Below are 26,994 nucleotides of genomic sequence, written 5' to 3' on the forward strand. Positions count from 1 at the left end.
ATCATCTAGGCAGAAAATCAATAAGGAAACAATGGCCTTGAATGATACATTGGACCAGATGGACTTAACAAATATATTCAGAACTTTTCATCCAAAAGCAGCAAAATATACCTTCTTTTCAAGTACACATGGAGAATTCTCCAAAACAGATCACACACTGGTCACAAAACAGCCCTCAGCAAATATAAAAGGACTGAAATCATACCATGCATATTTTCAGATCACAACAGTATGGAACGTGAAATCAACCACAAGAAAAAAATTTAGAAAGGCTCCAAATACATAGAGGTTTAAGAACATCCTACAAGAGAATGAATGGGATAGCCAGGAATTTAAAGAAGAAATTTAAAAATATATGGAAGTAAATAAAAATGAAAACACAGCAGTCCAAAGCCTTTGGGATGCAGCAAAGGCAGTCCTAGGAGGAAAATACATTGCAATCCAGGCCTATCTCATGAAGCATGAAAGATCCCAAATCAGAACCTAACCTCACACCTGAAGAAACTAGAAACAGCAGCAAAGAAAGCCCAAAGCCAGCAGAAGAAGAGAAATAAAGATTACAGAAGAAATAAACAATATAGAATCAATAAAAACAGTGGAACAGATTAATGAATGAACAGATTAATGAGAGAGTTTTTTCTAATAATTATCAAAATAGATAAACCCCTAGGCAGACTTCTCAAAAAGAAAAGAGAGGGACCCAAATAGATAAAATCACAAATGAAAGAAGAGAGATCACAAACAACACCACAGAAATACAAACAATTATTAAAGAATACTATGAAAAATTATATGGCAACAAACTCAACAATCTGGAAGAAATGGACAAATTCCTAGACACTCACATACTACCAAAACTCAAATGGGAAAAAATAGAAAATTTGAACAGACCCATCACCATGAAAAAATTCAATTGGTTATCAAAAATCTCCCAACAAATTAGCGTCCTAGGCCAGATGGCTTCCCATGGAAATTCTACCAAATATTTAAAGCAGAGTCAATACCTATTCTTCTAAAGATGTTCCAGACTCATTCTATGAAGCCAGCATTTCCTTAATTCCCAAACCAGACAAAGACCTCACTAAAAAGGAGAATTACAGGCCAATAACTGTGATGAACATGGATGTAAAAATTCTCAACAAGATACTACCAAATCAAAATCAACAGTACATTAAAAGAATTATCCACCATGATCAAGTGGGATTTATTCCTGGGCTGCAAGGGCTGGTTTAATATTTGTAAATCAATCAATGTGGTACACCACATTAATAAAAGAAATAATAAGAACCATGTGATCCTCTTAATAGATGAAGAAAAAGCATTTGACAAAATACAGCATCCTGTTTTGATAAAAACCCTCAAGAAAGTAGGGATAGAAGGAATATATCTTAACATCATAAAACCATATATGAAAGGCACACAGCTAATATCCTCAATGGGAAATAACTGAGAGCTTGTCCCCTAAAATCAGAGATGTCCACTCTCACCACTGTTTTTCAACATAGTACTGGAAATCCTAGCTTCAACAATAAGATAACAAAAAGAAATAAAAGGAATCTAAATTGGCAAGTAAGAAGTCAAAATTTAATTCTTCACAATGATATGACACTCTACATGGAAAACCCAAAAGACCCCACCAAAAACCAGCTAGAACTGATACGGGAATTTAGCAAAGTTGCAGTATATAAAATCAATGTACAGAAAACAGTTGCATTTATAATGAACCACAGAAAGAGATATCAAAGGAATTGATCCCACTGACAATTATACCAAAAACCATAGTCCATACATACCTAGGAATAAACCTAAACAAAGAGGTAAAAGATCTGTATGCTGAAAACTATAGAAAGCTTATGAAAGAAACTGAAACAGACACAGAGAAATGGAAACACAGTCCATGCTCATGGATTGGAAGAACAAATATTGTTAAAATGTCAAAACTACCCAAAGCAATCTACACATTCAATCTACACATGCAATCCCTATGAAAATAACAGCAACATTCTTCAAAGAGCTAGAACAAACAACTCTAAAATTTGGTATGGAACCAGAAAAGACCATGAATAGACAAAGTAATGTTGAAAAAGAAATCTAATGATGGAAGCATCATAATTCCAGACATTAAGGTATACTACAAAGCTGTAATAATCAAGACAGTATGGTCCTGGCACAAAAAAAGACACATAGACCAATTAAATAGAATAGAGAACCCAGAAATGGACCCACAAACATATGGCCAACTAATCTATGACAAAGCAGGAAAGAGTATACAATAAAAACAAGACCGTCTCTTCAGCCAACGATGCAGGAAGAACTGGACAGCGACATGCAGAAGAATTAAACCAGGCCACTTTCTTACACCATACAGTAAAATAAATTCAAAATGGATGAAAGACCTAAATGTGAGACAAGAAACCATCAAAATACTACAGGTGAGAACAGGTAACAACCTCTTTGATCTAGGCCGCAGCAATTTCTTACGTGACATGTCTCCAGATGCAAGGGAACTAAAAGCAAAAATCAATTATTGAGACCTCATCAAGATTACAAGCTTTTACACAGTGAAGGAAATGATCAACAAAACTAAAAGGCAACCCACAGAATGGGAGAAGATATTTGCAAATAACATATCAGGTAATAGGTTAGTATCCAAAATCTATAAAGAACTTATCAAACTCAACACCCAAAAAGCAAATAATCCAGTGAAGAAATGGGCACAAGACATCAATAGACACTTTTCCAAAGAAGACATCCAGATGGCTGACGGACACGAAAAAATGCTTAACATCACTCATCATCAGAGAAATACAAATCAAAACCACAACAGATACCGCTTCACACCTGTCAAAATGGCTAAAATTAACAACTCAGGAAACAACAGATGTTGGAAAGGATGTGGAGAAAGGGGAACACTTTTGTACTGTTAGTGGGTTACAATGGTGTAGTCACTCTCGAAAACAGTATGGAGGATCCTCAAAAAATTAAAACACAACTACCCTATGACCCAGCAACTGCACTGCTAGGAATTTATTCAAAGGAAACATAAATGTTGGTTTGAAGGGGCACATCTGCCTGAATGTTTATAGCAGTGCCATCAACAATACTCACACTATGGAAAGAGTCCAAATGTCCATGGACTGACAAGTAGATAAAGAAGATGTGGTATATACATACAATGGAATACTACTCAGTGATGAAAAAAATGAAATTTTGCCATTTGCATCATGGATAGAACTAGAGGATATTATGCTAAGTGAAATAAGTCAGAGAAAGGCAGATATCGTATGACTTGACTCATGTGGAATTTGAAAAACTTGATAGATGAACACAGAGGAAGGGAAGGAAAAAGAAGATGAAAACAGAAAGGGAGACAAACCATAAGAGACACTTAAATACAGAGGACAAATAGAGGACTGCTAGAGGGGAGGTGGGCCGGGGGATGGATTAAATGGGTGACAGGCATTAAGGAGGGCAATTTTGGAGATGAGCCCTGGGTTTGAATGTAAGAGATGAATGCCTGGGTTCTACTCCTGAGGCCAGGACTACATTGTTTGTTAACTAACTTGAATTTAAATTTTAAAAGGGGGGGGGGGGCGGGCTTGTGATGAGCAACTGGTATTTTATGTAAGTGATGAATCTCTAAATTCTAACTCTTTAATATATACTACACTATATGTTAACTTACTGGAATATAAATAAAAATTGAAACATATAAAAGGGGGAAGCACATAATGATAAAGGGATATATTCAGCAAGAAAATATGACATTTATAAATGTATATGCACCAACATAGGAACACCAAAACATATAAAGTACATATTAACAGAGCTAAGATGAGAAATTAATAGCGATACAATAATAGGTGATTGTAATACCCCACTTACATCAAAGAATGGATAATGCAGACAGAAAAGCAGTAAGGAAACATGAGCCATAACTAATACATCAGACTAGATGGAAGTAACAGGTATATACACAAAATTTATTCAAAAGAAGCAGAATATACTTTATTCTTAAGTGCATGGGAAAGATTTTTCTGGACAGCTCATAGGTTAAGCCTCAACAGGAATCTAAATAAATTCAAAAAAGACTGAAATCATATTAAGCATCTTTTCTGATGACAATAATATTAAACTAAAATTACAAAAAAAAGGGAGAAAGAGTACAAATACATGGAAATTAAACACCATGTTATAGAAGAACTACTAGGTTATAAAAATATCAAAGAAGAAATGGGTAAATATGGAAAATACAGAAATATGGTATACCGAAATTTATGGGATGTAACAAAACCAGTTTTAGAGGCAAGTTCATAGCAATCAAAGGCTACTCTAATAAGAGAAATCTCAAACAATTTAACTTTACACATAAAGTAAATATAAATAGCACAACAAAAGAAGTCCAAAGTTAGTGGAAGAAACAATATAATAAAAATTAGAGTGTATATGAATGAAATAAAGGTTACAAAGACAACAGAAAAGATCAATAAAAATAAGAGCTGATTCTTTAGAAGGATATCCAAAAGTGAAGAACCTTTAGCTAGATTCACCAAAAAAAAAGGGGCTCCAATACATAAAATCATAAATGAGAGAAGCTAAAACTGAGACCACCAAATTACAAAGAATAATGAGAGAATACTGTGAACATTTATACACCAACAAATTGGACAACCTAGAACAAATAATGTCTTAGGAACATATTAACTTCCAAGACTCAATCATGGGGGGGGGGGGATAAAAAAGAAAGAATAGACACCAATCACTGGAAAAGAAAGTGAATCAATCAAAAACCTCCTAACAAAAGACCAGACAACCTCATTGGCAAATTCTACCAGTCAAAGAACATTTAAAATTCATCTTTCTCAAACTCTTCTAAAAACCTGAAATGGAGAAAATGCTTCCAAAACTCTTTTTACCAAGCCACATTACCCTGATATGAAAACCAAACAAGGATACCACAAAAAAAGAAAATTGCAAGTCAATACCTTTAAGAATAGACACAAAACTCCTCAACAAAATATTAGCTAACCAAACTCAACAATACATTAAAATTATCACACACAATGTAAATTCAAGTAGAATTTACTATTGGGATACTAGGATGAATCAACATCTGCAAATCAAGCAATGTGATACATTAACAAAATACAAGATAAAGATCATATGTCCATCTCAGTAGATGCAGAAAGACCATTTTACAAAATTAAACATCCTTTAATGATTAAAAACTCTCCCAAAAATGAATATACAGGTAACATATTTCATAAAATTGAGGCCATGTATGAAAATCCCATAGCTAATATCTTCTCAACGTATATTACTTTAAGATCTGAAATAACACAAGGATGGCCATTCTCTCCACATTTTTTCAACATACTAGTCTAAGTCCTAGTCACAGAAATTAGGCAAGAAATGAAAATAAAAGGAATCTAAATTGGAAAGGAATTAATAAAAGTGTCATTATTTGCAAATAACATTTTACATAAAAAACTCTCCACTAAAAATACTGTTAGTCTGTACTGGAAAAAGTTGGAACAAAGAAACAAATTCAATAAAGTTGTATAATACAAAAGTAATAACCAAAATGTTTTCAAGTTGTTATTTGAATAGCAATCAGTTAAAATACAGTGTATATAGTATTAGTAACAGGGGTAGAATTTAGTGATTCTAGCTACAAAACACCCAGTGCTCATCACAAGTATCCTCCTTAATACCCATCACCCTTGAAAACATCCCCCTGCCCACATACCCTCCCCAGTAGCCCTTAGTTTTTTTTCTCTAGTTAAGAGTCTGTTTGGGGGCACCTGGGTGGCTCAGTCAGTTAAGCGTCCAACTTCAGTTCAGGTCATGATCTCATGGTTCATGGGTTGGAGCCCCACATCAGGCTCTATGCTGACAGCTGAGAGCCTGAAGCCCACTTCTGATTCTGTGTCTCGCTCTTACTCTGCCCTTCCCTCACTTGCACTGCCTCTCAAAGATAAATAAATGTTAAAAAAAAATTAAGAGATTGAGGGGCCAACATGGTGGAGAAGTAGGGGGATCCATATGTCCCTGGTCTCTCAAAGAAGTGCAGAAGACAAAGGACTTTGAACACCAGAGCCTGGGAGGAAAAGACACTGAATCTACTAGGAAGAAAATGGGAAAGCTGGAAAAAAAATAGGTGGGTAACTGCGAACTAGGGGAGATGAAAAAAAAAAAGGCTGCGTGGACACTGAGGGGAAGAACCCCCTTCTGCCGAGAGACAAAGGGAAGAGAAAAAGCGGCTAGGGAAGTGCAGGAAAGTGCAGGACCCTATCTGGACAAAAGAAAGCCCTCAGACTGAGACTGAGAGGGATCCCATCTCTAACTGCAGGGCATTCTTTGGACTGGGGCCGGCTCCCCGTTGGAGCACCTGGGGAGGAGGGGAGCCAGCTCTGGGTGCGGTGGTAGGACTGAGGCTCAGTCCGCAGCTGGAGAAAGTGGTTCCCTCCCTGGAGTGCTGCAAGATTGCACAGAACCTGCCTGGATCCGCCACCCCTGGGCGCAGTGGCTGGGCCGTGGGGCTCATTCTGCAGGAGGATAAGGGGCCATTTCCCTGGAGTGCTGTGGGGAAAGATGAAGCCTGCCTTTGTCTGCAACCCCGGGGGCTCGCAACAAAGGCAGCAGCTCTCAGTCCCCAGTAGGAGAGGTCGGTCCTCCCTGAAGTGCGGTGGCACAGACAAAGCCAGCCAGAACCACATATCGCCACACTGAGAGGCGCGTCCCCAACGCCAGAGCACAGGGAGGGGGAACTTTGAATCCTAGCCAAGTGCAGGGTCAGGGGAGTTGGTGGAGCAAGAAGGACTGCCCTATCTGCACCCGTGGCACATGAGGACGAATTGAACTGAGTCCACCGGGTCAGCTCCGTGGAGAAGAGACTGGGGGATAACCATTTCCCGGCCCCCACCCCCCACCAAGAAGGCTGGGCTTCAGGGATCACTCCCAGGGCCCATAGTGGAGGTGGGATCAGAATACGCTAAACCAGGCCCACATGCACTGCATATCCACCAGAGCAGCACAGACCCTGCAGACAGCTCCTCCCAACAAGCAACGCAGCATTGTCTGGATTAACTCTAGGTCAATTCTGGATATATAGATATATTCTCCCACACACACCCCCATTTCTCCTCCTTATCTCTTCCCTACCCTAGGCTGGTTACTCTCCTTATTGGTCTGTCTAAACAGGCATATTTAATCCATTGTCTTGATAAATGTTCTACACATCCCTCTTTACACCTTTCTATCTTAAACAATCAAGCCATATAGTTTCTCTGTCTGGGTAATTTAATCTTCGTTTCATTTGCCACGCCTCCTTCTTTACCTTCTTTTCTCTCTCTCTGGATTAAGCCTTTTAGTCTTTCTACCTAATCAAGTTTTATCCCCCCTCCCTCCGCCCCACTGATCCTGTCATTTCTATCTTTGTATGTTCTCTTCCATCAGCACCATCTCCAACCTCTTCTTTACTTGTAGTCGGTGTTTGGGTTTTTTTAAGTCTTTAGTCTTTGGATTTGGTTTCTGTTTATTTGTTTGTCTGTGTTATTTGTTTGTGTGTTTGCATGTTTTTGTCCCTCTTTGTCTATCTATTTTCCATTACAGGGCTACACCAAGGAACATATCAAAGCACACATAGTGGAGGGTATAAAATATTACTATGAGAAGGGTAATAAAATGAACAAAGTCACAACAACAGAGAACAAGCAGCGATCACCCAAAAAACACCTCCTGAAGGGCCAGACCCTGGACAGTATATGACCCTCCTTTAATATAGCAGTGCTCACAAATGCAGAGCACACAAGCTTTTAAAACTCCTAAGGGACAGAAAACTAGCCAAAATGACGAAACGGAAGAATTCTCCTCAAAAGAAACTCCAGGAAGTAGTGACAGCTAACGAACTGATCAAAAACGATTTAAGCAATATAACAGAACAAGAATTTAGAATAATAGTCATAAAATTAATTGCTAGGCTTCAAAAAAGCATACAGGACAGCAGAGACTCTATGCTACAGAGATCAAGGGACTAAAAAATAGTCATGAGGAATTAAAAAATGCTCTAAATGAGGTGCAAAATAAAATGGAGGTGGCCATAGCATGGATTGAAGAGGCAGAAGAGAAAATAAGTGAATTACAAGATAAAATTATGGAAAAACAGGACTGAGAAAGAGAGATTAAAAAAAAATCCAGGAGTATGAGGGGAGAACTAGGGAATTAACTGATGCAATCAAATGAAACAATATCCGTATCATAGAAATTCCAGAAGAGGAAAGAGAGAGAAAGGAGCTGAAGGGGTACTTGAACAAATCATAGCTGAGACCCTCCCTGATCTGGGAAAGGAAAAAGGTATTGAAATCCAAGAGGCACAGAGAACTCCCTTCAGACGTAACTTGAATCCTTCTTCTGCATGACATATCATAGTGAAACTGGCAAATTACAAGGATAAAGAGAGAATTCAGAAAGCAGCTAGGGATAAATGGGCCCTAACATAAAAGGTAGACACATAAGGTAGTAGCAGGCCTATCTACTGAAACTCGGCAGGCCAGAAAGGAATGCCAGCAAATCTCCCAATAGGATGAACAGAAAAAATACACAGCCAAGAATCATTTATCCAGCAAGTCTGTCATGCAGAATAGGACAGATAAAGGTTTTGCTAAACAAAAACAAAAACTGAAGGAAATCATCTCCACTAAACCAGCCCAACAACAGATCCTAAGGGGGATTCTGTGAGTGAAATGTTGCAAGGAACACAAAGTACCAGAGACACCACTACAAGCATGAAACCTACAGACATCACAATGACTCTAAACCCATATCTTTCAATAATAACACTGAATTTAAATGGACTAAATGCTCCAACAAAAAGACATATGGTATCAGAATGGATAAAAAAGCAAGACCCATCTATTTTCTGTCTACAAGACACTCATTTTAGACCTGAGGACACCTTCAGATTGAAAGTGAGGGGATGGAGAAGTATCTACCATGGTACTGGAAGTCAAAAGAAAGCTGGAGTAGCCATGCTTCTATCAGACAAACAAGACTTTAAATTGAAGGCTGTAACAAAAGATGAAGAAGGGCATTATATAATAATTACAGGGTCTATCCATCAGGAAGAGCTAACAATTATAAATGTCTATTTGCCAAGTATGGGAGCCCCAAAATATATAAAACAATTAATCACAAATATAAGCAACCTTATTGATAAGAATGTGGTAATTGCAGGGGACTTTAACACTCCACTTACAACAATGGATAGATCATCTAGGCACAGGATCCATAAAGAACAAGGGCCCTGAATGATACATTGGATCAGATGGACTTGACAGATATATTTAGAACTCTGCATCCCAAAGCAACAGAATATACTATCTTCTAGAGTGCACATGAATCATTCTCCAAGACAGATCACATACTGGGTCACAAAACAGCGCTTCATAAGTATAAAAGAATTGAGATCATACCATGCACACGTTCAAACCACAATGCTATGAAACTTGAGATCAACCACAGGAAAAAGTATGGAAAACCTCCAAAAGCATGGAGGTTAAAGAACACCCTACTAAAGAATGAATGGGTCAACCAGCAATTAGAGAAGAAATTCAAAAATAGATGGAAACAAATGAAAATGAAAGTACAACAATCCAAACACTTTGGGATGCAGCGAAGGTAGTACTGAGAGGAAAATACATTGCAATCCAGGCCTATCTCAAGAAACAAGAAAAATCCCAAATACAAAATCTAACAGCACACCTATAGGAAATAGAAGCAGAACAGCAAAGACACCCTAAACCCAGCAGAAGAACAGAAATAATAAAGATCAGAGCAGAAATAATGTAGAATCTAAAAAAAAAAAACAAAAAACAAAAACAGAAAAACAGTAGACCAGATCAATGAAATCAAGAGTTTGTTTTTTGAAAAAATAAACAAAATTGATAAACCTCTAACCAGGTTTCTCAAAAAAAAAAAAGGGAGAGGACCCAAATAGATAAAATCATGAATGAAAATGGAATTATTACAACCAATCCCTCAGACATACAAGCAATTATCAGGGAATGCTATGAAAAATTATTTGCCAACAAACTGGACAACCTGGAAGAAATGGACACATTCCTAAGCACCCACACACTTAAAAAACTCAAACAGGAAGAAATAGAAAACTTAAACAGACCCTCAACAGCAAAGAAATTGAACCAGTTATCAAAAATCACCCAACAAATAAGAGTCCAGGACCAGATGGCTTCCCTGGGGAATTCAACCAGACATTTAAAGCAGAGATAATACCTATCCTTCTCAAGCTGTTCCAAAAATTAGAAAGGGAAGGAAAACTGCCAGACTCATTCTATGTAGCCAGCATTACTTTGATTTCCAAATCAGACAGAGACCCAGCAAAAAAAAGAGAACTACAGGCTGATATCCCTGATGAATATGGATGTAAAAATTCTCAATAAGATACTAGCCAATTGAATTAAACAGCATATAAAAAGAATTATTCACCATGATCAAGTGGGATTCATTCCTAGGCTGCAGGGCTGGTTCAACATTCGCAAATCAATCAATGTGATACATCATATTAATAAAAGAAAAGATAAGAACCATATGATCCTGTCAATTGATGAGGAAAAAACATTTGACAAAATTCAGCATCCTTTCTTAATAAAAATGCTCAAGAAAGTCATGATAGAAGGAACATATTTAATATCATAAAAGCCATTTATGACAAGCCCACAGCTAACATCATCCTCTAAGGGGAAAAACTGAGAGCTTTCCCTCTGAGATCAGGAACACGACAGGGATGTCCACTCTCACTGCTGTTGTTTAACATAGTGTTGGAAGTGCTAGCATCTGCAATCAGACAACAAAAGGAAATCAAAGGCAGCAAAATTGGCAAAGATGAAGTCAATCTTTCCTTTTTGAAGATGATATGATATTATACATGGAAAACACGACAGACTCCACCAAAAGTCTACTAGAACTGATACATCAATTCAGCAAAGTTGCAGGATACAAAATCAATATACAGAAATCAGTTGCATTCTTATATACTAACAATGAAGCAACAGAAAGACAAAGAAACTAATCCCATTCACAACTGCACCAAGAAGCATAAAATACCTAGGAATAAACCTAACCAAATATGTAAAAGATCTGTATGCTGAAAACTACAGAAAGCTTATGAAGGAAACTGAAGAAGACACAAAGAAATGGAAAAACATTCCATGCTCATGGATTGGAAGAATAAATATTGTTAAAATGTCAATACTACCCAAAGCTATCTACACATTCAATGCAATCCCAATCAAAATTGCACCAGCATTCTTCCCGAAGCTAGAACAAGCAATCCTAAAATTTGTATGGAATCACAAAAGACCTCGAATAGCCAAAGTAATTTTGAAGAAGACCAAAGCGGGAGGCATCACAATTCCAGACTTTGGCCTCTAATACAAGCTGTAATCATCAAGACAGCATGGTAGTGGCACAAAAACAGACACATAGACCAATGGAATAGAATAGAGACTCCAGGATTGGACCCACAAACGTATGGCCAACTCATCTTTGACAAAGCAGGAAAGAATATCCAATAGAAAAAAGACAGTCTCTTTAACAAATGGTGCTGGGAGAACTGGACAGCAACATGCAGAAGAATGAAACTAGACCACTTTCTTACACCACTCACAAAAATAAACTGAAAATGGATGAAGGACCTGAATGTGAGACAGGAAACCATCAAAACCCTTGAGGGGAAAGCAGGAAAAAACCTCTCTGACCTCAGCCGCAGCAATTTCTTACTTGACACATATCCAAAGGCAAGGGAATTAAAAGCAAAAATGAACTATTGGGACCTCATCAAGATAAAAGCTTCTGCACAGCAAAGGAAACAATCAACAAAACTAAAAGGCAACCAAAGGAATGGGAAAAGATATTTGCAAATGACATATCGGACAAAGGGCTAGTATCCAAAATCTACAAAGAACTCACCAAACTCCACACCCAAAAAAACAAATAACCCAGTGAAGAAATGGGCAGAAAACATGAATAGACACTTCTCTAAAGAAGACATTCAGATGACCAACAGACACATGAAAAGATGCTCAACGTCACTCCTCATCAGGGAAATACAAATCAAAACCACACTGAGATATCACCTCATGCAAGTCAGAGAGGCTAAAATGAACAAATCAGGAGATTACAGATGCTGGAGAGGATGTTAAGAAATGGGAACACTCTTGCACTGTTGGTTTGAATGCAAACTGGTGGAGCCACTCTGGAAAACAGTGTGGAGGTTCCTCACAAAACTAAAAATAAATCTACCTTATGACCCAGCATTAGCACTGCTAAGAATTTACCTAAGGGATACAGGAGTGCTGATGCATAGAGGCATTTGTACCCCCATGTTTAAAGCAGCATTTTCAACACTAGCCAAATTATGGAAAGAGCCTAAATGTCCATCAATTGATGAATGGATAAAGAAACTGTGGTAATATACACAATGGAATACTACATGGCAATAAGAAAGAATGAAATATAGCCTTTTGTAGCAACGTGGATGGAACTGGAGTGTTATGCTAAGTGAAATAAGTCATACAGAGAAAGACAGATACCATATGTTTTCACTCTCATGTGGATCCTAAGAAACTTAACAGAAGACCATGGGGGAGGGGAAGGGGGAAAAAAAAAGGTTAGAGAGGGAGAGAGCCAAAACATAAGAGACTCTTAAAAACTGAGATCAAACTGAGGGTTGATGGGGGGTGGGAGGGAGGGGAGAGTGGGTGATGGGTATTGAGGAGGGCACCTGTTGGGATGAGCACTGGGTGTTGTATGGGAACCAATTTGAGAATAAATTTCATATTTAAATAAATAAAATAAAATAAAATAAAATAAAATAAAATAAAATAAAATAAAATAAAATAAAATAAAATAAAATCTAGTGTGTCTGATAGAAGTATTGCTACTCTGGCTTTCTTTTGACCTCCATTTGCATGATAAATGTTTCTTTATCCCCTCACTCTCATCAGGTGTGTTTAGTTCTAAAAGGAGTCTCTTATAGGCAGCATATAGATGAGTCTTCTCTTTTTTATCCATTCTGACACCCCATGTCTTTTGATGAGAGCATTCAGTCCATTTACATTCAGAGTAACTATTGATATGTATGTATTTAGTGTCATTTTATTACTACTTTGCCATTGTTTCTAAAGATTTTCTCTGTTATTTTCTAGTCTTTATCACTTTTGGTCTTTTCTTCCCAAAGAGTCCCCTTTCATGGCTTGTTTAGTAGACATGAACTCCTTTAGTTTTTGTCTCGGAAACTCTTTATCTCTCCCTATAGTCTGAATGACAGACTTACTGGAAAGAATATACTTGTCTGCCAATTTTTCCCATTCAGTACTTTGAATATATCATGCCACTCCCTTCTGCAATTCCAAGTTTCTGTGGAGATAACTGCTGGTACCTTTATGGGTCTTCCTTATAAGTTAGGGACTTCATCTTGATCTTTTTACAATTTTTTTTTATCACTGTACATTGCAAATTAACTACAATATGTCTTGATGTTGGCCTGCTTTTATTGATTTTGATGGGAATTCTCTATGCCTCCTGGATCTGGATGTCTGTTTCCTTCCCCAGATTAGGGAATGTTTCCGCTATTATTTCCTCAAATAATCTTTCTGCCCCATTTTCTATCTCTTCTTCTGAGACTCCTATTATATGAATGTTATGACATTTGAGGGAGTCACTGAGTTCCCTAAGTCTACTCTTGTAATCCATCATTCTTCTTTCTCTATTTTGTTCAGCTCCATTATTTTCCATAATCCTATCTTCTGTATTACTTATTTGTTCTTCTGCTTCTTCCATCCTTGTGGTCATGACATCCAGCCTTTTTTAAATATGAGTTATTGAATTTTTCATTTCTGCCTGAATTTTTTGCTGTTTTATCTCTGTGATAATGGTATCCCTGAAGTTTTCCATTCTTTTCTGAAGCAGTGAGTATCATTTTCATTGTTGCTTTAAATTCTGCATCATACAGGGGTACCTGGGTGGGTCAATTGGTTAAACGTCCAATTCTTGGTTTCAGTTCAAGTCATGATCTCACAGTTCATGAGTTCAAGCCCCATATCGGGCTCTGCACTGGTGGTGTGAAGCCTGCTTGGGATTCTCTCTCCTCCTCCTTCTGTCTCTCTCACTCTCTTTCAAAATAAATAAATAAATCTAAAACAATGTAATTATTGTAATTATTCTATTAAAAATATTCTGCATCATGCATAATACTTTAACCTGTTTTGATTAGATCCCTGGCCGTGACCTTATCTTGTTCTTTCTCTGGGGATGATTTCCTTCATTTTGGCATCTTGTGTAGGTCTCTGTCTTCTTCTCTGTATTAGAAAATCCTGTTATGTTTCCTGCTCCTGAGAATTATGGGTTTATGAAGAATAAGTCTTATAAGGTCTGGGGACTGCTGTTTCAGGAAGTGTCTATTGTGTGAGCTGCATGCACTCTGCTGATGTGCTTTGACTGCTCTTTCCCTCAGATCAGTTGTCTGCAGAGGTTCTCCTTGTCTGCAGTGGGCAGTGTTTGGACCTTGGCCAGAGTGTGGCATGTTCTAACTAGGTGTTCTTGTCTCCTTGTGAAATGATTCCTGATGCTATTCTATTTCCAGTAGAACTGAAGCTTTGCAGAACTCTATGGTCAATAGACATGCATATGGGTGTTTGTACTGATCATCTGGGGGAAAGGACCACTTCACAGTTCATCACACACACTTGCCCAAAAAATTTGGTAACAGCAGAGCACAAGGGGCAGGACTTGGTGTAAGCAGGTTAGACTCCCAGTGCTGGCACTGTGCTGTTTACTACAAATGGTTTATGCTGAAGGGTGGGGGTGGGAAATGGTGTCCGCCAGCTCCTTTGTCCCTATAGAGGGAAGTCTGTGCTTGCTGCTCTCAGGGAAGCCCTCCCAGAAGAGCAAATAATTTCCCCTCATCTGTCTCAAGCGTTTTTCAGATTGTTGTTTCCACACTCTCTCCAGGTTGCTTGACTGTCTGGAACACCACAGGGCACTTTGGGCTTTATCCCAGCCAAGTCTGCTGACTTTTAAAACTCCAAATGTTAGGGACCTGCAGTGGTGGGGACCTACCCTGGTCTTCTGGGGAAGGGTCTCTTCACACTGGGATTCATACAGGTTTGACCAAGAAGGGCAGTCATGACAGAGTGCAGGGGTGTGGGATTTGGAATAAAGGAAGGTACACAGTCAGTGTCTGGATTAGCCATCCTCAGCAAATGTGTCTCTGCCTATGCTGAGGGTCAGGGGAGTGAAATGGCACCTGCCTGCTGTTTTGTCCCTGGAGAGGCAATGCCACCTCTCATGGATGGACTCCAGGAAGAGGCAACAATCTCCCCCTGTGCACCTTAGGCAATCCTCTGATTGTGCCATCTTTCTCAGGGTTGCTTGTCTGCCTTCCCTATAGGGATAGAGAAACACACCGAGATCTCTATCCCAGCCAATCCCACAGACCTCTAAAACTCCAGTCTTTCAGCCCCACTGATTGCAAAAATTCACGACAATCAGCCCACCTAACTTTCCCAGCCACTGGCTTTGGGGAAGGGTTGTCCTTGCTGTATCTTTGTGCATTCCACCCTCTCTCATCTTACTCTAGGAGCAGGGCTCCCTCCCCTCCACAGCACCCACGATCTATTTCTCCCTAAATCCATGTCTCCACACTTCCTACATTCCTTGATGGCCTCTTTTCTCCCTAGAGATGTGCATTTCTAGCAAGTCATCATGTTGATTTCTTGGATATTCAGAATGATTTGAGAGTTATCTAGCTGTGTTTGAGGAATGAGGCAAGCCTAGGGGTCCTCCTACTGCAACACTCTCTTAGCTCCTCCCACACCAAATTATACTATTTTTATATATTAATAATTAACTATCAGCAAGAGACAATTTTTTAAAACCCATTTATAATTGCATCAAAAAAAAAATAAGATACCTAGGAATAAATTTAGCCAAAGAGGCGAAAGACCACTGAAATTTTAAGATATTGTTGAAAGAATCTGAAGAAGACACAAATAAATATAAGGATATAAATAAAGATACAAATAAATATAAAGATGTTCATGGATTGGATAAATTAATATTAAATATTGATTCTACCCAAAGCATCTACAGATTCAATGCAATTCCTATCAAAATTCCAATAACAACTTCACAAAGGTAGAAAATATTTCTGAAATTTATACAGAAACACAAAAGACCACAGAACAGCTAAAATAATTTTACAAAGAGCAAACCTAGAGGTATCATGCTCCCTGATTTCAAACTATACTACAAAGTGCTAGTAACCAAAATACTATGATATTTACATAAAAACAGGTAACATAAATCAATGGAATATAATTGAAAACCCAGAAATAAACCCACACATATATGTTCAATTAGTTTTATGACTAAGGAGGCAGGAATATACAATGGGGGAAGAACAGTCCCTTCAATGGTGCTAGAAAAAAATTGTACAACCATATGGAAAAGAGTAAAACCAGAACACTATTTTATACCATATTCAAAAATTAACTCAAAATGGAATAATGACTTTAAGACCCAAAACCGTAAAACCCCCAGTAGTAAGTTCCTTGACAATGATCTTACTAAAATTTTTTTTACTCTGACTCCAAACCCAAGGGAAACAAAAGCAAAAATAAACAAGTAGAACTACATGAAACTGCAAAAATTATGGACAGTTAAAGAAACTATCAAAAAAATGAAAAGCAAGCCTACTGAATGAAAGAAGATATTTGCAGATCATATATCTGCTAAGGGGATAATAATCACAGAATATTTTTTAATGTTTACTTATTTTTGACAGAGAGATAAAGAGAGAGAGCACAACTGGGTAAGGGCCAGAAAGAGATGGAGACAGAGAATCCCAAGCAGGATCCACACTGTCAGCACAGAGTTCAACTCGAGGCTCAAACTCACAAACCCTGAGATCATCATCTGAGCCAAAGTGAAGACTTTGACACTTAACCTACTGAGCGAGCCACCCAGGTGCCCCAAGAGGATAATATCCAAAATATATAAAGAACTTATCAACCAGAAAACAAAAATCTGATTAAAAACTAGTCAGGGGTCCCTCTCTTTTCCCCCCTCTCATATGTTCATCTGTTTTATTTCTTAAATTTCACATGAGTGAAATCATATGGTATTTGTCTGTCTCTGACTGACTTATATCACTTAGCATAATACACTCTAGCTCCAACCATAAGAGACTCTTAAAGATAGATAACAAACTAAGGTTTTAAGGAGTAAGGTGGGTGAGGGATGGGCTAGATAGATGATGAGTATTTTTAAGCACTCTGGCTGGGATGAACACTGGGTGTTATGTGTAAGTGATGGATCACTGAATTCTACTCCCAAAAACAATATTAGAATGCATGTTAACTAACTATAATTTCAATAAAAATTCGAAAAGAAAAAAAAATGGTCAGGTATCTAAATAGACAATTTTCCAGTAAAAACATACAGATGGTCAACAGACTCATGAGAAGATGTTTATCATTAGTAATCATCACGGAAAATCAACTCAAAACCTCAATAAGATATCATATCACACCAGTTAAGATGGTGCAGCATCATGGAGACCCTGACCATTTCTCGTCCCCAAAATGCAACTAGATCACACCAAACCACTTTGAGCACCTAGGAAATTGATCTGAAAATTAACACAATGATCTGCATAACTTGAGCCACAGGACTTGCCAGGTATGTGATGCAGAGAGGTGAACTGGGGAAGAGAAAAGTCACAGAGTGTAGGGAGCTGTTTTTGGGGAGAGAGGGCAGAGAAAGAGAAAGGGGGAGAGTATGGCACATCAGGATCATGGAAGAAAAGCACGCTCCCAAAAATGGCTAGAGAAAAAGAGAAAAAGAGTAAAAACACCTGCAGGGAATTGAACAATAAATCTGTTCCCTAAAAACATTGACAGGAATAAAGGAGAGGGTTTCAATATGATCAGGATTCTATAAAAAGTGGAGCACAGAGTCTGAAGTTCCAGAGCACAGTGCCTGCCAGTACTCTAGTGAGGAAGTAGGTGGAATCCCCAGGAGCAGGTAGCAGGGCCTGAGGAGTCTGTGTGTCTCACAGGGAGAAGCAGTTCTGCTGCTTAGAGTGCATTTGGTAGAGGCCATATGGCCTCCCCACAGGTAAAGCTTCCAGCGGACCCCAGAGAGCAGCCATGTTTGCTGGTAGTGGGACAAAGACACAAGAGTGAGGTGAAACCTGGCACAGGGTATGTGTTAAGATTTGCCATCATCTCTGAACCTCTGCCACTGTGCGATCACACAAATGTTCTCTGGGGCAAGCCAGCACCTGGCCATTGCTCAGCTAGACCCTCCCCCATAGAGTCAGCACATGTCCAAGCATCAGGGGATGGGGGAAGGGTGTCTCTGAAGTGTGGAGTTTTGAAACACAACCCCATCTGAGATAAAACTCTGGAGGGAGGTGCTGCCTGGCAGACAGATGGCTTGAACGTGGACAGGGTAGAGGCGGTGAACATGGATAGAAGCCTGAGACAAAGGGTGGGTACTTTATCACCAAACAGTGAGTGCACGAAATATCTGAGCAAGAGACTAGGGAGCTGGGTGAAGTCATTTCCACCGCTCCCATGCAGGTGCATGCCAGCATACTGATTCACCCCAGTAAGTTAAGCAGTGCCACCTAGTGAAGAGTGAAGTCATTACACTAAGCCCCACCCAACTATGCCCTCCAAGCACATACAAGACATAAAAAACTCAGTGACTCATTACAAAGGAATAACATCGGAATCATAGGAGTCCTAAAAGATGAAGAAGGAAAAAAGGGACAAAAGCTTTATGGAAGCAAATTATAGTGGAAACCTTTACTAATCTGGTGAAGAACACAGACCTCAAAATCCAAGAAGCATAGAGAACTCCCATTAGATTCAACAAGAATCAACCATCACCAAGGCATATCATAGTCAAAAGCACAAAATACACTGACAAGGAAAGAATTATGAAAGCAGAAAGAGAAAAAAGTCCTTAACCTATAAGAGAAAACAGATCAGGTTTGCAGCAGACCTATCCACAGAAAATTGGCAGACAAGAAAGGAGTGGCAGGATATAATCAACGTGCTGAATCACAAAAATATGCAACCAATAATTCTTTATCCAGCAAGACTATCTTTCTAAATGGAAGGAGAGATAAAGTTTCCCAAATAAAAGCGAAAGGAGCTTGTGACCACTAAGCCAGCCTAGCAAGAAATTTTAATGGGGACTCTGAATGGAGAAAAGACAAAATAACACAAAAAGACCAAAAGCAACAAAGACTAGAATGGACCAGAGAACATCACCAGAAACACCAACTCTACAGGTAACACAATGGCACTAAATTCATACCTTTCAGTGCTCACTCTAAATGTAAATGGACTAAACACTCCAATCAAAAGACATGAGGTAACAGAATGGATAAGAAAATAACACCCACATATATGCTGTTGACAAGAGACACATTTTAGACCTAAATACACGTTCAGATTGAAAGTAAGGGGATCAAGAACCATCTATCACGCTAATGGTCATCAAAAGAAAGCCGGATTAGCCATACTTATCTCAGACAAACTAGATTTTAAAATAAAGACTGTAACAAGAGATGAAGGGCATTATATCATAATTAAGGAGTCTGACCACCAATTAGATCTAAGAATTGTAAATATTTATGCCCTGAAGTGAAGCACCCAAATATATACATCAATTAATCACCAACATAAAGAAAGTCAATGACAATAATACCCTAATAGTAGGAGAATTCAACACCTCACTTACAACATTGGACAGATTATGTAAGCAGAAAATCAACAAGGAAACAATGGCTTTGAATGACACACTGTATCGGATGGAATTACCAGATATATTCATAACATTTCTTCCTAAAGCAGAAGAATACACATTTTTCTTGAGTGCACATGGAATGTTCTCCATAATAGATCACATAGTGGGTCACAAAGCACCCCTCAACAAGTACAAAAAGATCAATATCATACCTTGAATATTTTCAGACCACACACAACACTAGGAAACTCAAAATCAACCATAAGACAAAATTTGGAAAGACCATGATACTTGGAGATTAAAGAACATCCTACTAAAGAATGAATGCGTTAACCAAGAAGTTGAAGAGGAAATTAAAAAGTACATGGAAACCAATGAAAATGAAAACACGACAGCCCAAAACCTCTGGGATGCAGCAAAGTCAGTCATAAGAGGGAAGTATATAGCAGTCCAGGCCTTCCTAAAGAAGGAAGAAAGGTTTCAGATACAAAACCTAACCCTACACCTTAAAAAGCTGGAAAAATAACAACAAAGAAAGTCCAAAATCAGCAGAAGAAGAGACATAATAAACATTAGACCAGAAATCACGGATATTAAAACAAAAACAAAAACAAAAACAAAAACAAAACACAGTAGAACACATCAGTGAAACCAGGACATGCTTCCTTGAATTAACAAAATTGATAAACCAGATTATCAACAAAATTGAAAATAAACAAAATTGATAGCCAGATTGATCAAAAGAAAGAGAAAAGGACCCAAATGAATAAAATCATGAATGAAAGAGGAGAGCTCACAACCGACACTGCAGAAATACAAACAATAATAAGAAAATATTATGAGCAATTATATGCCAACAAATTGGAAGCAATAGAAAATTGAACAGACGCATAACCAGTAACAAAATTGAATGAAATGTTGCTATTCGCAACAACCTGGATGGACCTTGATGGCATTATGCTAAGAGAAATACAAATACCTCATGATTTCACTTATACATGGAATCTAAAAACAAACAAACCAAAACAAAACAAAACCCAGACTCATTAACAGAGTAAACAGATTATTGACTGCTTTGAGGGAGGATTAAATTGGTGAAGAGGATCAAGAAGTACAAACTTCCAGTTATAAAATAAATAAGCTAGAGAGATGTAATTTATAGCATGTGGAATACAGTCAATAATATGGTAGTAGCTTTGTATGATGACTGATGGTAAACTAGATTTACTATGATCATTTCTCAATGTGAACAAATGTAAAATCACTATTTTGCACACCTGAACCCAATATAATATTGTATGTTAATTGTACTCCTCCTACCCACCCCCCCAAAAAAGGATAAAGTCAATTATGTTGAAGGACTAAATCAGATTCTACATGGTATTTCATGCCTTATTAATAACAATAGCTAACATACTGATAATAATATACTATGCACGGTAACAGGCACTTTGTGTTTAATACACATTCAGTCTTTAATTCTTAGAATAACCTTTTAAAGTAGGTTTTATTTCCATTTCAATATATCCAGACCATTTCTCACAAATTTCATTGCCACCAACCTAATTTAAGCCACCATTACCTCTAATATGGATTACTGCAACAGCCTCCTAATAAGTATCTCTGCTTCTACACTTGTCTCTCTTTAGGCCCTTCCCCAATAAACACTCCAAAATATAAGATCACTCAGGTGACTCCTTCATTCAAAACTTCCATTAGTTCTCCATTTTCTTCAAAGTAAAAGCCAACATCCTTACATATGACATATGCAAAGACCATATGATCTGCCACACCTTCACTTCTACCTCTCTGAACTCATTTCCTACTGTAAACTCTCCCTTACTCCTCTGCTTCAGTCACACAGGCCTGCTTACTGACCCTAGAACTATTTAAGCACAGTCCCACCTCTGAGACTCTAATGCTTCACTTTGCTTCTCCCAAATTCTTTAGAGCTAACTCTATCTACATTAAGCCTTTGCTCATATCTCACCTTATAAGGGCTCCCCAGCCATCCTATTTAGCATTCAATCTGCCTTTCACCCCATCCCATTACCATCCACTCTTACTACTCTGCCCTACTTTTCTCCCCCATAGCTTCTATAACCTTCTAATGTGCTAAATGACTTATTTTTTGTCTAGTATTTATAATCTTTCTCTTCTAAAAGAATGTAAGTTTTATGAAGGCAAGACCATTATTTTGTTCATGGGTATATCCCAATAACTAACATACCAGCTGATGCATAATATATGTTCAACAACACTTTTTGAGTAAATGATTTTTTCAAATAAGAAAACTGAAACACCAAGGTATGAAGGAATTTGTCAAGATTATACAACTTCTACATGGTGGAGCTGATGATTTAACTCAAATTTGGTTAACTACAAAGCCCATGTTTTTTCTGCTACACCACATTGCCAGTAAAAGTTTATCAAATACACTTTCTCCAGGAAAAATAATGGCATGTTATAATTTTTAAGATAATTACAGATTATGGATGACTATAAAGAGACATGAGACATCACAAAATTAAAAAGAAGTAAATGAAAGAGTCTCAAGAAAGGATGGAGAGTAAGCCGAAAAAAAGTAATCATATTGATAGAATTTCAGGAAGAAAGAGTGTTAACTCTTTAACTTCCAACCAGTACAATAATACTTGCTACAGCAACTCATACATAGTCATCCAGTATCACACAGTAAATTCTTGACTTGTTCATTCAATTAATGAATTCTTCAATTTTATCAGGCACAAGGTATTTATTGACCAATGTATCCTCAGTATCTCTGTTTGCATGCCATCAACACTTATAGATAAATGCATTCCTGGAAAGCTGTGTCTATTAAACAACTTTTATTTACATAATTACTTACCTTAGACTGAAATTTGCCTCTATACATTAATTTGAGTTAGGCTTTCTGAATTCATGCAGAAAAATTTCACTCCTTTTCTCCATGAAAGAACTGTAAATACTTAATGATAATCATCATATTCAAGTGAAATTGTCTCTTCTTGAAACTCAACACCTCCAACTCCCTCAACTACTCTTCAAATGTCCTGATCTCCTACTGACTCAGTACCCTGATCACACTTTGGATAAAAGTTCTGGTTTCCCAAGGTCTTATGCCAAGATCTATCCTAATTGACCAACTAAGTATCCTTATCCCTGTTTTATCAAGAAGGCTTTCATTAATAGTATTTTATATCCCACTGTTTGGGCTCTTTTATTTGTAATTTTTGTATTCAGTTCAGTCCCAACTAGCACCTTGACATTGCTTAGGAAGGTAAGTAGAGGAATCATATTTTTGGTGATATGCTAACTATGAATATTTTGAAAATCAAGTGAATGAATTGCAACCTGTCTGGGTGAACCAATAGCTGATGAAGTCTTTAAATATCTTATAGAGAAAGGAAAATCAATTCTTATCAGATACTTTGGGCTTTATCCTTAACCAAGCCAGTTCTGACAAACTGATATATTTCCAAGGAGTTTTCCAGCTCCAATATTAATTGCCTTTAACTGAGATCATAAAATTTGTGTTTAACATATTAATGATAAAACAAAGTATATATAAGACAAAAATTATCTGTAAGTTATAATCACGTTCAGCAGACTCCCACAAATTGAATCAAGAACAATCCCCCACACTATAAATAATGAAGAAATATTTCTAGAGTAAGAAAATACTGTGCTCCATTATGCTACTTAAAATGTGGAGAGCAGGTCAGCTATGGACAGAGCTGGAGGCCAAATCCAATGTCTATAAGTCAGTCAAACTCACTTTACAGCATACTTTCATAGGTTTATTCAAGGATTTGATAACTCAAGAATAAATTAATGTGCTATCTTCCCACCTTTTTGTCAAGGACTTTTTCCTCATTGCTTTTACACAAACTCTTCTAAAGAAAAGGAAACCAGAATTGAGTCCTACTGCAAACAGACTACCTAAATCTCAAGATGGTACTAGAGTCCCACCTCCATGACATTATCTCTGCAGCATAGGCTAGTGGAAATAGGGATACATTTTTCAGACTCTACTTCTTAAAGTTGTATAACTATGGGACAATTATTACCTCTGAGAAATTCTGACTAAAAAAATAGTTTAGGTAACAATGCCTAAACCCACAAGAGCCAAGTATCAGAATCCTCTGAAAGTACATGTTAAAATTGATTAACGTTGGCTTTCTTACTTTCCTAAGCTTTTCCTAGCCCACAATGATCAACTGTACTTAACAGAATTTAATCTCTAAACTAATATTTGTCAACTAGCCATAGACCTCATCATTTTTTTCATATTCTTTGTCCTTAGTTTAGCTGTAATTACTTAATTTTTCACAATATTAAACCTTCTCTTCCCAACTATATTGTAAGCTCACTGAGGACAGAGATACCACCTTATTCATTGATAAATCTCCCATAGTTCCTAAAATAAGGGCATATGTTTCATAATCAGATGATGCAAACAATTTTCACAAAGTATCCAATATGACATAAAACATTTATTTTTGATCTAGAAAGGTTCAAAATCCAGCTATAATAGTTTAGTCAGGGTTCTCCAGGGAAACAGAATCAATAGGGTCTGTGTGTATGTGAGACAGAAAGAGAGAGACAGACAGAAAGAGAGAGAGAGAGCTTCCTTTCGGCCGGAACCGCCATCTTCCAGTAATTCGCCAAAATGACCGACACAAAGGGAAAGAGGAGAGGTACTCGCTATATGTTCTCTAGGCCTTTTAGAAAACATGGTGTTGTTCCTTTGGCAACATACATGCGAATCTACAAGAAAGGTGATATTGTGGACATCAAGGGAATGGGCACTGTTCAAAAAGGAATGCCCCACAAATGTTACCATGGCAAAACTGGAAGAGTCTACAATGTTACCCAGCATGCTGTTGGTATTGTTGTAAACAAACAAGTTAAGGGCAAGATTCTTGCTAAGAGAATTAATGTACGTATTGAGCACAATAAGCACTCAAAGAGCCGAGACAGCTTCCTGAAGCGTGTGAAGGAAAATTATCAGAAAAAGAAGGAAGCCAAGGAGAAAGGTACTTGGGTTCAACTGAAGCGCCAGCCTGCCCCACCCAGAGAAGCACACTTTGTGAGAACCAATGGAAAGGAGCCTGAGCTGTTGGAACCCATTCCCTATGAACTCATGGCGTGATAAATGTAAAAAATATAAAAGACGTCAAGACTGTAAAAATGTTTCTTTTAATTGAGTAGCAGCGTGGTATTGTCTTCCCCAAAGAAGTATTTAAAGCAAACTTTATATCCGAATTCACTGGGGGATGGCTTTACTCAAATTTTGTGGGTTTTGAGGCACCTGGATGACTCAGTTAAGCATCCAACTTTGGGTCAGGTCATGATCTTGCAGTCCATGAGTTTGAGCCCCATGTCAGGCTCTGTGCTGACAGCTCAGAGCCTGGATCCTGCTTTGGATTCTGTGTCTCCCTCTCTCTCTGCCCTCCCCTGCTTGTGCTCTCTCCAGAGTCTCAAAAATAAACGTTAAAATATGAAAAAAAAAAAGAAAGAAAGAAAAGAAAGAAAGAAAAGAAAGAAAGAAAGAAAGAAAGAAAGAAAGAAAGAAAGAAAGAAAGAAAGAAAGAAAGAAAGAGACAGAGAGATTTTAATGAACTGGCTCACAAGACTGTGGAGGTTGGCAAATTCGAAATCTACAGGGTAGATCATCGGGCTTGAAAACTCAGTAAACAGGTAATCTTAGAACTTGACTTCAAAGTAAGACTATAGGCAAAGTTCCTTCTTCTTCAGAGGAGTCAGTCCTTTTGTTCTTAAAACCTTCAACTGGTTGAATAAAGTCTACTCACATGATGGAGTATAATCTGCTTTACTCAAAGTCTATAGATTTAAATATTAATCTCATTTAAAAGATTTATCAATAGGCAAAGATAACAGGAGAGAACCAACGTTTTGGAATTATTTCCCCTTGACTACACACTTAATAGAGACTTTTGATCTGATGAGTATTAGAAAAAACCTTAGGGGCACCTGGGTGGCTCAGTTGGTTGAGCGTCCAACTTCAGCTCAGGTCATGATCTCACAGTTCGTGAGTTCGAGCCCCACATTGGGCTCTGGGCTGACAGCTCAGAGCCTGGAGCCTGACTCCGATGCTGTGTCTCTCTCTCTGCCCCTACTCTGCTCACACTCTGTCTCTGTCTCTCTCTCTCTCTCAAAAATAAATAAACATTAAAAATTTTTGTAAGAAACCTTAGAGTTCATTCTATATAAAAGGAAAATTGGATAGTGTCCAAATGGGAAATGACTTACTTCAGCCTATTACTGCATTAAATCAAGTTGGAGTCAAATTCTGGTTCTCTGATTTCTAACCCAGTCTTATTTCAGATGCTACTCACACAGGCTTGGGCTTCTTTTCATACCCCAATCTTATTTAAATACTGGCATTCATCCTAGAAAATGCTAAACTAACATAAATCAATTATTACAAAAGAAATTTCTAATTTCCCTTTTTCACTCTTTCTTAAATAATATTTATTTTTCTAAACATAGCTGTTCTTGAGTACATAATTAGCTCTCTCACTCAGCATAGGAAAATCCTCCCAGAATCCATTACTCTGTGAAGTTTAACGAAGAATCTCAGAAAACAGCTTGATTTTGTCAAATGTGATCAGAAGAAAAGAAAAGCCACATCACTCTCCATCCTTATAGCACTGCTTTTAGTCAAGACTTCATTTCTTACCTAATTGTTTTACCTGTTACTTGGGTCTATGCCACTAACCTAGCATCCATATTGCTGCCAGAGTAATCTTTCGAAAATGTAAACCTAACCACACCACTCTCCTCTTTAATTCTGTGCTCAATAGCTCACTCAGCAAAATACTAAAAGCTGTCATTATCTTTATTTCTAGCCTCATCTACCACAATATATCCAATATCCCCCAAACTCCAGCCAGCCAGTCTTGCCAAAAAGTTTATTTTATTCCAAACACTTTACACTAGTTCGTCAGTGTTTTTCACTTGTTCCACTTCTTTAAAATTATCTGAATTTCAAATAAATTAAATTTGGAGGGATATTAATATACTGGATATTATATTGTTTAAAAAAAGATATTTTGGGGAAAAAAGATATTTTGACTTCTGATCAGGATAACTCAGTATCTTCATATTTTATATACTCTTTCTGCT

General features: G+C 37.7%; 2 protein-coding genes across 3 annotated transcripts in view; one reads left to right on the top strand and one right to left on the bottom strand.

Annotated features, from left to right (window-relative positions):
- The window catches only part of AGBL4 (AGBL carboxypeptidase 4), a 1,479,620-nt gene that overhangs the window by 1,229,999 nt on the left and 222,627 nt on the right, over window positions 1-26,994 (bottom strand). The gene's annotated exons all lie outside the window — the stretch shown is intronic.
- On the top strand, window positions 24,495-25,029 carry LOC122480486 (60S ribosomal protein L21-like). The gene has a single exon (XM_043574935.1). It carries the CDS (start codon window positions 24,515-24,517, stop codon window positions 24,995-24,997), a length of 483 nt encoding a protein of 160 aa, XP_043430870.1. The 5' UTR covers window positions 24,495-24,514; the 3' UTR covers window positions 24,998-25,029.

The sequence above is a fragment of the Prionailurus bengalensis genome, chromosome C1 (genome assembly GCF_016509475.1).
Source record: "Prionailurus bengalensis isolate Pbe53 chromosome C1, Fcat_Pben_1.1_paternal_pri, whole genome shotgun sequence".
Taxonomy (NCBI): domain Eukaryota; kingdom Metazoa; phylum Chordata; class Mammalia; order Carnivora; family Felidae; genus Prionailurus; species Prionailurus bengalensis.

Coding starts and splice junctions, on each gene's coding strand:
- LOC122480486 (XM_043574935.1), top strand. CDS start 24,515: ATGACCGACACAAAGGGAAAGAGGAGAGGTACTCGCTATATGTTCTCT.